Source organism: Octodon degus, unplaced genomic scaffold (assembly GCF_000260255.1).
Source record: "Octodon degus isolate 3935 unplaced genomic scaffold, OctDeg1.0 scaffold00060, whole genome shotgun sequence".
NCBI lineage: Eukaryota > Metazoa > Chordata > Mammalia > Rodentia > Octodontidae > Octodon > Octodon degus.
In genome coordinates, this window is record NW_004524636.1 from 9438054 (window position 1) to 9452343 (window position 14290).

General features: G+C 47.9%; 1 protein-coding gene across 1 annotated transcript in view; it reads right to left on the minus strand.

The window, feature by feature from the left end:
- The window catches only part of Jag1 (jagged 1), a 39664-nt gene that overhangs the window by 19521 nt on the left and 5853 nt on the right, over positions 1-14290 (minus strand). Inside the window, exons 2-4 of the mRNA XM_004634303.3 lie at positions 12822-12873; positions 5659-5708; positions 81-335 (exon numbers count right to left, since the gene is read on the minus strand). Of these exons, the coding sequence (XP_004634360.2) occupies positions 81-335; positions 5659-5708; positions 12822-12873 (357 nt within the window). The remainder of the gene's footprint in view (positions 1-80; positions 336-5658; positions 5709-12821; positions 12874-14290) is intronic.

Sequence of the window (14290 nt, forward strand, 5' to 3'; positions counted from 1 at the left end):
AGAGTAGCAGGCGGGGGGCTAGGAAACTCAGCCAGTGCACACGTGTATACACACACACACACACACACACACACACACACCTTTGTTACACTCTGGGCCCATCCAGCCTTCCATGCACGTTTTGTTGCCATTCTGGTCACAGGCATAGTGTCCAAAGAAGTCATCTCTAGGACGGCAAAACTTATTGCAGCCAAAGCCATAATAGTAGTCATCACAGGTCACGCGGATCTGGTACTCAAAGTGGGCGACGCCTGTGTTCTGCTTCAGTGTCTGCCACTGCCGGCTGGGGTTGATCATGCCCGAGTGAGATGCTTTTTCAATGATGCTGTCAGGTTCTAGAGGGGAAAATAAAAGAAAAAGAAAAAGAAAAAGGTATATCACAATGAGATTCTCAGTCTCCTGCCCTGGCCGTTTTGACTCATTTTTAAAAAGTAAAAATGGGCATATGACATAAAATTTAAATAACTGTACAAAAGGGCAGAAAATAAAAAGTTCCCCCTTCAGCAGAGGCCAACACCATTACCACGCTATACCCTTTGTAGTAAATGCCCGGTGCATCCCATGGTCTAGAAGCACCATCTCCTAGTCTTTGACCTATGGATTCACAGGTTTAGACCTCTGCTTTTAAAGCTACAACATGCCTGCTGAACATACCCATCCGTGTGTGGGGCTGGCAGTGCTGGCCTCAGGATGTCCACAACCAGTCCATTTAGCCAGTGGACAATCCCACCCCATCCACCCTGGAAGTTCTGTCATTTTTCTTCCACCAGCAAAGCAAATCTTGCCTCCTAGAACCAGCATCAATACCAGATAGCAACAAGTTTCTGATCTTTGCCTGACAGAAAAACACATCTCTTGCCTTAACTGGGATGTCACTAAGTGACCGCAAGCACTCTTTCAGGTACTTATCAAACCATTCTCATTTGTTCCTGCGACCTGCATCAGTTTCTTCCTCTTGCCAACCGCACCCCTCAGCCCACATTCTCAGTTTTGGTACTGAACCTAGGAAGTGCCGAGCTATCAGCTCTTTACACTTGAGACAAGGTCTTGCTAAAATGTGCCCAGGCTGGTCTCAAACTTAAAATCCTCCCATCTCAGCTTCTGCAATACTTGGGACTACAGGAATGTACCAATGCACTCAGCCCTTTGCCAACTTTTTATCATACTGTTGGTCACACCAATTTGTAAGAAGCTCTTTATATATTTTAGGGGGTTGTCCCTTATGGAATATTGCTCATAAGTAAATTAACCTTTCTATGCAAATAAAGGTTGGCAACCATTCTGCTTCTGGATTTAGAGTTTTGTATCTTGCTTAGAAAATCTTTGTCCATTTCCAAATTCTACCAAAAGGCAAGGAGATTAAGTTACGCTTTTTAAAATTAAAAAAATCCTAAGCACATCATCAAGAACGTGATGCATTTCATCTCTCTGCCCTGCTCAGAAGTATTTGGGAAAACTGTCCTGTTTATAGACAGGTGGGTGGAGGTACTATTCTGTCTTAAGCCATGCTCCTTCAACAATGCTTACTGCTAATAAAGGCCTAGATGGGCTGTGGAGATAGCTCAGTGGTCTAAGCGCCTGCCTGGCAGGCACAGGGACCCAAGTTCAATTCCTGGTACCGCATGCTGTGCCAGCCCCAGAATCCCAGGTGTGCTGTGCTGGCCCCAAAACCGGGCCTCGTGGCACAAGCCTATAATCTCAGCACTAGGGAAGCTGAGATAGGAGGAGCACTATGAGTCTGAGCTGTGTAGTGAGACCCTGTACGAAACAAAAAAAAATTAAAAAAAAAAAAAATAAAAATGCCTAGAATTTAAGCAGCTTTGAGAAGTACAAAGTGGTCCCTTCCCTGAGATCACTTTCAGTCAAGGTTGAGACAAGAGAGGACCAGAAAAACAGCTCCAAACACGGGTGCCAGGAGTGTGAAAGGCAACAAGTCCCAAGTCAGCAGCACCAGTCTGCTGCTCTGTTTGTTTTCTTAAATCTGCCAGCGACAACCATTCACTACCTTGTCAGATTCAAGGCCACCTTGGTGAGACAGCAGCATCGGAGCCTACCTGTTGTCTTTGTGATTCTTACACACCCACACTACTGTTTTTCTGGGCCGTGGGCCTATGCTCCATGACAAAGCTATGTAAGCTCTAGAGATGACCAGGGAAGGAGCTCCTGGGTAGCTTCATCCACATGCTCTACTACTAACAGCCCAGCATCTACCCTCTGGGCCCTCCGAGTGTCGCGTGGGCAAGACAAGCCCTGGACAAGCCTGCACACCTGCAGGCTCATGCCAGCACACAAGAGCACTTATAGGTAAACCTTTCACTCACTCACTTTTACAAATAAACACAGACCAAAGAATGACAAAAACATTCTTTACCAACTGTGTACCTGTTCCATATGTTCAGTTAAATAGTGTAGTGGGCTCTTAATACATGGTTACAAGAGTTTAATAAGGAAATCGCTGAACCACACTAGCCATGGCTCAAAGCATCTAGCTTCTTTCTGCCTGTATCAACAACAAACAGTTCAGATAAGAGCCTAGCATAGTCTAAGGGTGCAGAATGACTCCTGACTCTGAGTAGCTTGGCATGCTTTACCCACCTTCAGGATGTGCTATGTAGAGGACTGCTTAGGTGTAGAAAAGACTTCCCACCTGCCATGGCAGGGAGCTGCATGTCTGTGACAAGCTCTCCCCACTATGGGTTTCAGAGAACAGGTCCCCTGCCTACTTCCTCCTTGCAGCCACCTGAATTGCACTTCCAGTCTGCCTGGGATATTGATGTGGATCTGGAGCAACTAACTTAGTGGTACAGATTGCCACTAAAAAGAATGCCATCATATCTCCCTGCAATCTTCACCACACAGAGATGCATCACGAAGAACAGCAACCTCACAGGGCAGGCAGGGGGACATAAGGGACCCCAGGAGCAGGCAACACACAACTTAGAAAGGAACCCTAGCTGGGAAAGTTAATCTACAAGAAAGACTGGTCTCAAATGCACCTGTTTGAGTTTACACATCAATTAAGCATTACAGTAAACAGAAATTGTTTGCTCTGGTGGAGAAAGAAAAACTTGGACCTTTATTTACTACAGTTCTGAAATGTAATGGAAAGGACTTTCGAGGACTGGTGGCAGGAGGGTCAGCCTCAGGAAACCCTTTTTAATACATCAACAGCACCTGAGTTTCCTGAAGAGTTGATGTGGGAAGAAATTCTGTCCCCAAACTGAGGATGTTTCTGACTTGTTGGGTACCAAAGGGCCACTGGGCTCCTGAGCCCCCTCAGCTCTACACTCAGGGAATATAATCCACTGGGAGGGACCAGGGGGAAAAAGAGATTGAGAAGCATAAAACATTCCATGCAGAGGAAACAGCATTCCTAAAGGCCCCAACGCAGAAGAAAAATGGCATGCATTTCAGGATAAAAAAAAAAAAAGCGGGTAAATGGGTAGGCTACAATCACGATGTATGAGAAAAAAGATAAGGCTGGGCTGTGTAGGACTTTCTGAGAAAGGGAGGGCTTCTCCAAAAGCAAGAGAAGTGAACCAAAGCAGACAGGGTAGACCAGTTAGTCCTGCAGCTACTATACAAGTTCAGTTGTAAGCAGTGACATGGGGGACATGTGAGCACAGAGGTGAGAAGACATGGAGATGAGGTTTTAAAACTTTGGACATGGTATACATAGAGATACCAAGGAGAAGGGGTACACAAGGGATCCTCCAGATTTCTGGCTTCTGTGATTGTGTGCCGTCACCAAGAAAAGAACCTTGAAGGGATTGTTCTTAGTAAGGGAAGGTTTCAGGTTTAATTTTGACCTGGATTTGAGATTCCTTGAGACACATCACAGAAGAGAAGCAAAGGGGAAAGGAGAGAAATAGGCCCACCAAACCCACCCAATCTCTCACCTATGGGCTCCCCTAGTGTTCCAGTGAGACGCAGTGAGCAGCCTGGGACGATGGCAACATCATGCCTCAGAAGTTTACGTCTGAAGCACCTTGTCCTACCTCATTCTTCTTCGTCCCCTTTCAGGGACTGCTTACCCCCATCAAGAGGTAAGATATTCTGGAACCCCAAAATGGGACAACCTAGAAAACAAACTACGGGCAATTGTGGCTGGGTTCTCAGGCCTCAGGGACACAAGTCCAAGCTGGGAAAGAATGGAAGGCCAGGAAAGAGTATATGGGGGTGTCCCCTCACACGTCCCTAAGTGCCCTGATGACGTGGCTCTGATCGCAGGACAGGATCTCAAAAATGTGTATTTCACTCCATGATTTTACTATCATACCTGCACCAGAGTATCTCAACGGTCCATTTCTCACCCTCCCCATCTCCTCTTGCTCCTGTTTCTCCTGCAAGCAGGTCACGGTGACATGACGTGCATAAACTCCTCAGAGCTTGTTGGGGGGGGGGGGAAACAAACATATTTATGACCCTGATGGTATCAGCCACAACTAAAGCTGGCAGAGCTCCCCTGACACCACTCCCAACACAAACACTTTCCACTGTGGGACAGGAGTGCCCACAGAAAAGACACCTCTGAGCCTGAACTTTCACGTGCTCCCTATAGGCAAAGATGACATCCATAGAGCTGGACTCTAGATGCCATGACAGGAGGAGGGCCCCAAATGACCAGGTGCCTCTGGTACTGGAGGGCTTGGTGAGGGTGCCACAGCCTCAAGGGGCCTAGCAAGGCAGCCACACTGGAAGCTGCCCACCAACCATCGGCCCAGTCCCTAGAGTGCCCATGTTGGGCACTTAGCCCCCTAGGATTAAGTACAAAAGCAAAGGGAGAGAAGGTAGAAAGATGTTAGCAGCAAACACACAAGAAAGAGTAAGGCATAGAAATAAAAGCAGGAGGCAAAGGCAAAGACAGAAGGCAAAGACAAGAGGCTGCCTCCACTCTCCCGCCTTGTGAACCAAGAGACTTCAGCATGAACCAGGTTTTCCAATGACAGCAAGGAGCTCTCCCCTGGCAAAAAGGGAACTCACTCCTTTTGCTTGCAAAGACAAACATGTTGCCTGGTGAGAATTAAAGAGCAAGACAACTGTATAAGACTATAAGGCAATAGAGGCCCTCAGTGGCCTCGCCACCCAAACCCTCCCCTTTGCCATCCTGAAAAGCAATCTCCACTGAACACAGAGCCATCTTTCAGAAGGGGACAAGGCAGGTCAGAGCTGCAGGGCTCTGAAATTCCACTTCAATGAAAGGTCTGTGGGGCGCAGTGTGGGAAACTCCGAGGGGCTAGAAGCTCACCTGCCCACCAAGTGAAATTCAAGGTTGGTCTTTAGAGCCCAGCCACCTTTGTGGCTTTATCTTTCTGATGAGAGATTAAATGCTCACTTAAAGTTTAAATGGACTTTTAAAAAGTCACTACTTTGATCCTTTAGCAGTCTACAAGGTTTTAAAGTTGTAAAACCATTAAGATCTCTACCCAGAGATAATCTAAGTCCTTATTCAGGGGACTGAGTTAACTAGGCCGTCTGTTCTGCCTACTTAATATTCCAAACTGAAGTTCTAAGGCAAGTTAAGGAACCAACTCCACAGCAGGTCCAGGAGCTGGAGTGAGGTAGATCAGAGAAAAAGAGAACTTGGGAGCCAGACGCCACTGACAGGGCCACACTTCCACAGGCATTTAGAGGGGAGCGCGCGGGTGTGATACTTACGGATAGTGTCGTTACTGGAATCCCACGCCTCCACCAGCAAAGTGTAGGACCTCTGCAACACAGATAAGCAATAATTAGAGTCTCCGAAACAGGGGCCAGCACTCTAATGACCTGCTTAGTCTCCCAACACACCCTGCTAAACCAAGCCAGAAAGGCAAAATGAAAATTGTATCACACAGCACACTAAAGTCTTGGGTGTTTAAATCCAGACCAATTTCTCTCCCTTCTTCCTCACTCTCCTCAGGCTGACCAGCAAGTCCTTTCACCTGGCAAGTGTCCAAAGGGGTCAACACCTATGCAGGCAGCCCAAAGTCCCAGGCAGGAAATGCCACCTCCCTATATGAGAGCACTTAGCATTGAGTTTTCCAAAACTTTCCAGACCCCAACCCTAATGCACGAGAAAAAAAGCCAGACAAAGAATTTATTCTAAGCTAACCTACCAAGGTATTTGTACTGACGGGGTATTGCTAAGGTTACACATTGGGCCCTGGTGGGGCAGTCCCCAGGGAGGCCCCCCCTTTTCCTTTTCAGAACCCCTTTGAAAGCCCTGTCTGTGTGAGACCATCCCAGCTCCCACAAGTATCAGGTAACCCTAGGAAACAGGAGGGGGTAGGTGCAAGGAGATGCAGGAAGACAAAGAAGGCGACCTCACTTGGGTGGTGCCACAGGGGGCAGATGGGGAAGAAAGTACAAAGGGAGAAATCAGCACACTCCTGTGGGCTGTATTTATTGATGAACTTATCTGTCAATAAGATCCAACATTCCAGGAATAATCAGAGACCACTAACTGAACAAATTCCCTGGATGCTGGCAAGATGCCAGCCACCTATTATACGAAGGCACTTTTTATCTTCCAGGCTTATCTCAGAATTCCACCTCCCCTAAACCCAAGCTATTAGCAAATTCCCACTTTTACTCAAATCTTCATTCACAATTTACCATGAGGTCAGTCTTACAAAAGGCTAGAGTTTCAACAAACCTATCTTAGGCAGGAGAAATCCATCCCAAGCAGGTGGGAAGAAAAAGAACACAAACCCATTTATGGTACCCCCTCTGTTTGGCCAGCGGGACAGCAGTGCACTGGAAATAGTCACCTAGGTTGATTAAATAATACTGGGTAACCAGAAGCATCCTGCTGCAAGTGAAGGGAAGATACCAATGCGCTTAAGGCAAAAAGGCAGAGGAAAGTTTCATTCATAACTCAGGGCAAGCTGACTGCGCTCACAGTGACGCAGCAGGTCCTCTCTGAATATAAAAATATCTTCTGATAGACCATGCCTTGGAATCCAGCCGAAATATGCTTCATACTCAAAGCAGAGTAGGATTTCATTTCGTTCACTGATAACTGTGGGAAAATGCTCACAAAAGCAAAGCAAAACCAGGCAAGCCAGGGCACAAACCCAGCCCTTTCCTGTTAGTGGCCAGAGGTCCAAACACATTGTTGTCCTCGTTAATATTTTATTAGTGAAAGTCACACCTTATTTACAACCTTTTTAAGTTTCCTAGGACTTCCTACAAATTACAGGACTCTTCTCAAGGAGCAGCAAGAAATTATATTTCTCTGCTGATTGGAGGCAAGGGCCAAGTCGAAATGAGGCCAGATAGCTGGCTGATTCTGTATAATTAAGCCCTTCATTTGCTGCTCACGTTGAGGCTCACATCCTTCACTTTGACAATATTGCTGTAATTAATCCTCTGATTAAATGCATTGATACCAAGAGTTCTGACCGACTTGCACAAGCACTAAACACAACACCGGCAAACACCACTGCAAGGGAAGGCGCTTGGGACAGAGCCGGCGTGACAGAATCATCTTTGCTGAACACAGTGGTGGAAGGCGTCCTTGAATCTCACATAAGCCCTTCGAAGACTAGGCAGTCTTCCAGGCACATCCTCACCTCAGAGGCTGCTGATCAACACCACCCCACGTTGAAGGGAAAAAATGGTACCCACAGACCCAGCAGCCTGGTGTCATGATTTTCTACTAGCACCTTCCTTGTAGGGGGGACGGGGCAGGGGGTATGGGGGGTGGAAGGTGGGTTGAGGCTGCATTGACAGCCACCAAGCCTGAACCTTTGCCTAGTTTCAGAGATGGCATTAGCTTCTGAGGCATGTCTCCCAAGGCATAAGTGCCCAGCCTTTAGAAAAAAGGGCTCCCTCCAAGGCTCCTATTAGGAGGCATTCTTACCTCCCACTCCATCCCCACATGATAGATCAACAATCAAGATAATTTAGCAATGATTATTACCTGCTAGGGAACTTTTAATTTTTCCCAGGCCCACGCCTGACCTCTGTACATCCCTGACTATGCATCCAGACACTAAGAACCAGATCGTGGACACGGCATGATTGTGGCATGGCACCTCTTGCCATCAAAGTGAGCACTGGGCCTCAAAGCAATGTCACAAAGATCGAGTCCCACATGGCTGACCAGTGCAAATCTGGGCCCCAGCAGAGGCCAAGTCCCCAAGGCCTACAAGGGGATTGGAAAGGCAAATGTTCAGTCTTCAATTCATACCCAAAATTAGATGAAATAAAAACATACCTGGGTTTCTTTTGGTTTCAAGCTCTAAATCCAAGACACTGTTTAAGCAGATTCACCTGGACTTCATCGAGCCTGCCCTGCCACCATTACCATTAAGTTTCCCCAGAACAATAGCATGGGACTAAATGCAGTACAAATGGGAGTTAGTAGTTCTTTAGTGTGGATTTGCAAAGTGTCTCACTCTGCTCCTGCCCAGCTCCAGGCCCAAGGACAGCCAGCAACAGGAGGACTGTGCCCATACTCCTACACTGAAGAGGACTGGGCAGCTTTCAAAACGGCTTGGGGAAATCTCTGTGCAGTTTCAGCTGGAGGAGAGTCTGGGCATCAAAGCTTCCAAGGCATGCCAGGGCCACCGGGTCTCCCTACCCCCAAGGGCCAGGGCACCAGCACCTCCTTCTGCCTGCCAGCCATGCTTGGGCTGCTGCTCGAGGGCTGCGCTGCGTTCTGCCCCACTCCACCGCGGTTACCTTGGCACTGGGCAGAGCGGTAAACACTTAATTGCCACATTAAGAAAGGGGGATGTAAGAAACAAAGGTAATTGTGTTGGCAGCTGGGAGCTTCCTTTTCCTGGCAACGGTGGCAGCCAAACCAAGCCCTGAGAAGCGGCTGCCTCCCCTCCTGCCAAGCTGACGGACACAAACAAACCGCCATCTAAACGGCACGCGAGTGGCGTCCAGAAGCCCAGGCTGCTGCGACAAGCGGGCCGGCCGGAGGCGCACACATCCTGGGGAGGCCTGGTGTGCCAACGCGGCCATTGTGTGTGCCAGTCGGTCCCGGGCCCCAACAGACCCTGTGCTCTGCTGACTCAACTGTTGCTTCCTGTCACTTGTCCTGTATTAGCAGTATTTTTGGAGAGGGCCCATTCTTCTCTGTAATCCTCATTCAGTCAATTGGGCCAACTCTATTGTCCTGCTCGAGTCTGGGTGGCCAGAGTGTAAAATACTCGTCACAAAGTGTATCTCTCTCTCTCTTTCACACACACACACACACACACACACACACACGTTTTCATAGTCCATGTATTGGCACACACACATTCTCACACGATCACATATCATGGGGCTCTGGCAAGGCAAGAGATGGAAGGAGGACATCTCTCTGTGTGAAGGCAAAGGCTCCAGTCCTAGAAAGCAATCAAGTCCACTGGGCTTGACATGTCAATAGAGTCTGATCTGGTTACAAAAGGTGATTTTCTCATCAAAGCCCACCTCAAAGGCTTTTCAAGCCACCCCAGAGCTCATATCCAGATTTGACTCAATGAGAGGCCCCTACGCCTTTCCCATCATTACCCTTACCTGTTTGAAAGGCATCCCACTGATAATTAAATGCACCAGTTACAAAAGGGTGGTGAGGTTAATAGATAGAATACCAAGAAGCCAGCCAAGCACAACGGTCCAGTTCACATAGAGCAAGCCCGAACAAGAAGCCTTTCTACTTATTTACTAAAAGCGCATAAAAACTGGGCTGAGCTGGTAGAGGACTGGATGTTTGACTATTTGCATGCACCTTTTAACCACTGGGAACCACCTGGGATTTCATTTGCTGCACCATGATAGAAGTCAGCAACATCATAAAAGTCAGGGCATGGGGCTGTGGTGTTCTATGGAAGGATCAGAAACCACCAGGAATTCACAGCCCAAAACTTAGCAAAAAATGGGACACTTCTGAATCCAGGAATCCCTGCTATGTCCATCACCATTCTACAATCTTCACTGTTTACACTTCTTCATCCATATTCCAACAACTGGTAGAGAAGGTTAATTGGAGGGGGGTGTACCAGGAATCGAACTCACAACCTTGTGCTTGGCAGGAAGGCACTGTGCCACTTAGTGATACGCTAGTCCCCAGGGAAGTTTAATTTTGTTTGCTTCTAATTAAAAATAAATAAAAACTATAACCAAGCAGGATACTTCCCAATAGCCTGGGTCCTAAATTTGGGGGGGATACCCCTAGATGTCTGCCCAGTAAGAATTCTTGGGCATATTTGCTTTTATGGATTGCAAAGCTAATTGTATGCATGTTCAGAGATTACAGTCTTATGCAGTCACTAATCTCGAAAGCCTGACATTGGGACCAATTTTGGCCCTTTTACAATGGAGCCAATGGCTGCTTTATGAAATCTAGCTAAAGCCCTCTGTTTGCATTCCTGCTTTCAAATCAAGAACACAAGGACTCCTAGTTCCATTAGCTCTGTTCCTTTTTTATGAACAAGGTTTTTTCTCCACACTAGATTTCCCACATGCCTTCTATCCTAAAGCTCCTTGAAGGCATGACTACTTGGTATAACATTTAAGTCAGCATTCAGAGTGCTGCTTTTCTGAGGGTTAGCAGCTCATAGGTTGCTGCTGCCTCTCAGCTTTAATCAGCCCCAGCAGTTTGATCTGAAATATCACCACTTTCTACAAACATTCTAAGTCCCTGCAGAATGATGGGTGTGGAGCTGGTGGGTTGCAAACTCATGTAAGTACTGGAGGTTTGAATAAGTTGCTAAGAAACAAGACAAGAAGGAAGAAAACACAGAAGGTTACACTTGCAAGAGAAGAAAAAGTATTAGAAACCAAGTACCTGAAACAGGGACCATTTGGGAAGCAAGCATTCTACAAGTACTTCACAGAGCCTTCAAAGCTAGCACAGTTCCACTCTGTTCCAAGAACCCAGTTTCACAACACGCATCATCTCATCACTTTAGTTTGAGTAGATGTCTGAGGGTCAAGGGTGTTTTCTCCACAAAGTCCCTCATTCTGAGCATACATGCATGCATACACACATGCACATGCGCACACACACATACACGCACACACACTGCATAACAGACCACACATGCAGCTTGCAAACACTGGCTGCAGAAAAGAGCCAGTTCAAATGAGAATCGCACTGCTCTGCCCTCTATATATCTACACCCCATACACAAAGGCTGGGGGACTGAGAAAGACAGCAGGGAGCACCAAAGCAAGGACCTGTCAGTTATATTGTGATTATCATTGTGATGGCTGATTTACCAAAACCCTTGACAAGGAGTCACGCAGGTCTTAAATATGAAAAGGTCCAAAACTGACATCTCTAGTATGCAAATATATTTCATTGTATTCTCCTAAAAAAGTTGATCATAGCAACCTTAGTAAGTAGAATTTATATATGAATCTAAGCAGTTCAGTTATTTTTCCCCAAAGTTTCTGCAGATCCATTTCATTCTAGGGCCACCAATGCAATCATACAGCTAACTGGGGTTCTAGGGTTCCCCAAAAGGAGTGGTAATTATACTAATGCATTTTTAATAAGCAGGCCCTGGGATTTAGCACTCAGTTTGGGAGGTGCAAATTAACCATTTCAGCAATTTATAAATGGCTATTCCCAAATCATTTCTTGTTCAACCCAATTACCTCACATAATGATGTTCTTATCACTCAAGCTGCCAATGGAAGGACCATAATCAGGCTAGTTGCTTCAAACCAAGCCTCTCACAGCAGAGACAACAGGGCCATTAGAAGTCACTGGTGAAAATCTCCAGAACAAAAGTGTGGATAAAAGTGGGCTGTAATCGGATCTGACATGGCAGGCGAGGCCAGTTCACCTCTGCAGAGAGCTCACATGCAAGATGGAATGTGGATTGTATTTCATATCTAACCAAATCATTTCCTCCTCTTCCTCTCTAGAACAGGAACAGTTAGGACTGGGGTCATAACTCCAAACACAAGACATGAATTACATGACCTTCTCTACTGACCTGCCTCGCTCCCCACCCGCAGCTCTTCCAGGCTTAACAAAATGGGGATTTGTTCACATAAATGACAACTATGCTACCTAGAAGTTAGCAGCCGGGAAGTTGGCAGCTTAGGGGGCTGGGAGTACAAGGTGGTCTTGAGTTGTTTTTGGTTTTTTTGTGTGGGTTTTTTTTTTTTTTTTTTTTTAGCATATATCCTATTGCCTCTTGAATTCCATAGTGTGTTCAGTTATTACCAAGCCGAGGACTTTTGTTTTGTTTTTGAGCTCACAGTGCACATGCTAGGAAAGGCCTTTGCCACAGAGCTGCACTCCCAGTGCTAGAAATGAGTTTTAAAAACAGATACTTCCAAACTGCCTGGCTGGAAAAAGCCCTGCAGCCTACTTCACTTGCTTGGTGAGGAGCTTACTGCTAGTTTACACTCACCAGGGAGTCACTCTTGAAAGTTGCAGACCACAGTGTTTCTCCAACCACATTCAGGAAAGTAAACTAAAACAATACACCCAAACTCCAGTTTCTCTTGGGAAGTAAAGTTTGTTTCACAGGAGGCCTTTTTAGGGTAGCAGGGTGGAGACTTGTTTGAGTGATACACACATTTGGAAAAAAAAAAAAAAAACCACACTCCCAGTGTCCCCTGTCAGCTCTCCCCCATTCTAGAAAAGCCCAGAGTCTACTTCATGGTTAGTGACCCTCAAGGCCGGAAAGCACCTGAACACTAGCAGATCAATCGCAGGCCCTGTCTGCTCACAGCATTTCCGATCCTTCTCCATTAAGGACTCCTGCCAGGTGTCAGAAGTACACAGGCACACCTCCTAGGGCCTTTCCCCCAGCCAGCCAAGGAGCAAGCCTTCCTCTTTTCCTCCAAGCCCTCTTCTGACCCTGTTCTCCAAAAGGAACCTCAGCCAGGCCTGCTGCTTTTCCACACCACTAATAAGATTCCTTTTATGGTCTTGTGAAAAGCAAGGGGCCTGGAGACTGATCCTCCTCGGAGGGTGGAACCACCTGGAGGCCCCTTCCCTTAAACTTCAGACACAGGGCTCAAGGCCTGGCAGGCCTCACTGGCAGCCAGGGCACTGCCAGGTTTAAAGGTGGCCAGCCTCCTTAGCTTAAAGTCCTCCCTAATAGGGGATTAACGAAATCCCACAACAGGCAGAGTCCTCAGATCCTAAGAAAACTTCAATGGCCAGTTTTAAAAAAATACAAAAACTTTTCATGTCATGTTTCTGGTAACTGTCTTATCATCTTATCCAGGGCACAAGGGACTTTATCATGCTAACCCCTGCGAACATGGACTTGGAAGGGCTCCCCTTAGGGAGCTAGGGATCACAGCCCCAGCCTGCTGATAGGAGGCAGCAGAGCGCCCCATCTGAGCACGTGGCGGAAAGCAATCCTGGGGCAAGAGCTCCCCCTCCACCACCCACCCTCTCAGGACAGGCTAAGCCCCAGGCCTGGCAGGGCGTCACGCCTCCTGGATGGCGGGCACACCCCCAACATTTCCCTTTCCTCCCCTTCTGCAATCGCACCCATCTTCCTACCACCCATTTTGGGATGTTGCAAGGGCTTTGCCTCAGGCTGCCAACCGAGCTACGGCCTCGAGCTGCTCCGGAGGCGGCAAAGGGGAGAATGGGGTCGGTGCACTTGCACCCAAAAACACCACCTCCTGCAGGCCTCCCCTTTCCAGCCCTGGCACAGCCCCGGGAGGGCTCGCGGGGGCTGTGCGCCCGCCCTTCCCCGGGAAGTTTGCAAACACAGCTGTTCCGGAGCCCGGGAACCGCTGGAAGCGAGGCCACAAGGGCTGCACCACGCGGGGGCGGGGGTGGGGGTTGGGGGGGCAGGAAAAGGCCGGCAGGGGGCGGGGGTTCCCGGGCTTACAGCCCTGGCTCGGCCCCGAGACTGAGCCGAGCCGGGTTAGAACCAACCCAGCACGCAACAAAATCTCCCGGGGAGCGGCGGGAAGCCGACTCCCCCCACACCCTCCAGGAAGGACACACCCGCCCTCCGGGCCGCTCTCGGGAAAGGGGAGGGTACCAATTCGGACCGCACTCGCAAGCCAGAACTTGGAGAAGTTGTCTTCCAAGGCACACCAGGTTTAATTGGTTAAGCAAAAGGATCACCTACAATGACCTCCTGGCGGGGCAGCGGGGGTGGGGAGCTTATGTCAAGGCCTTCAAGTTGCGAGTTTAAGCAGCCTGCCTGGAAGCTTTTCAACCTCCACATTGATTTCAGGGGTCCCCACTTCTGTGCGCTGCAGCAGACAACACGGAGGGAGAAGGGGACCCACCCGGTCTTGTTCTGCACAAGTCTCAACTGTATAGTCTTGAGTCTCTCTTACTCCCCACCACCAAAAAAAAAAAAAAAAAAAAAAA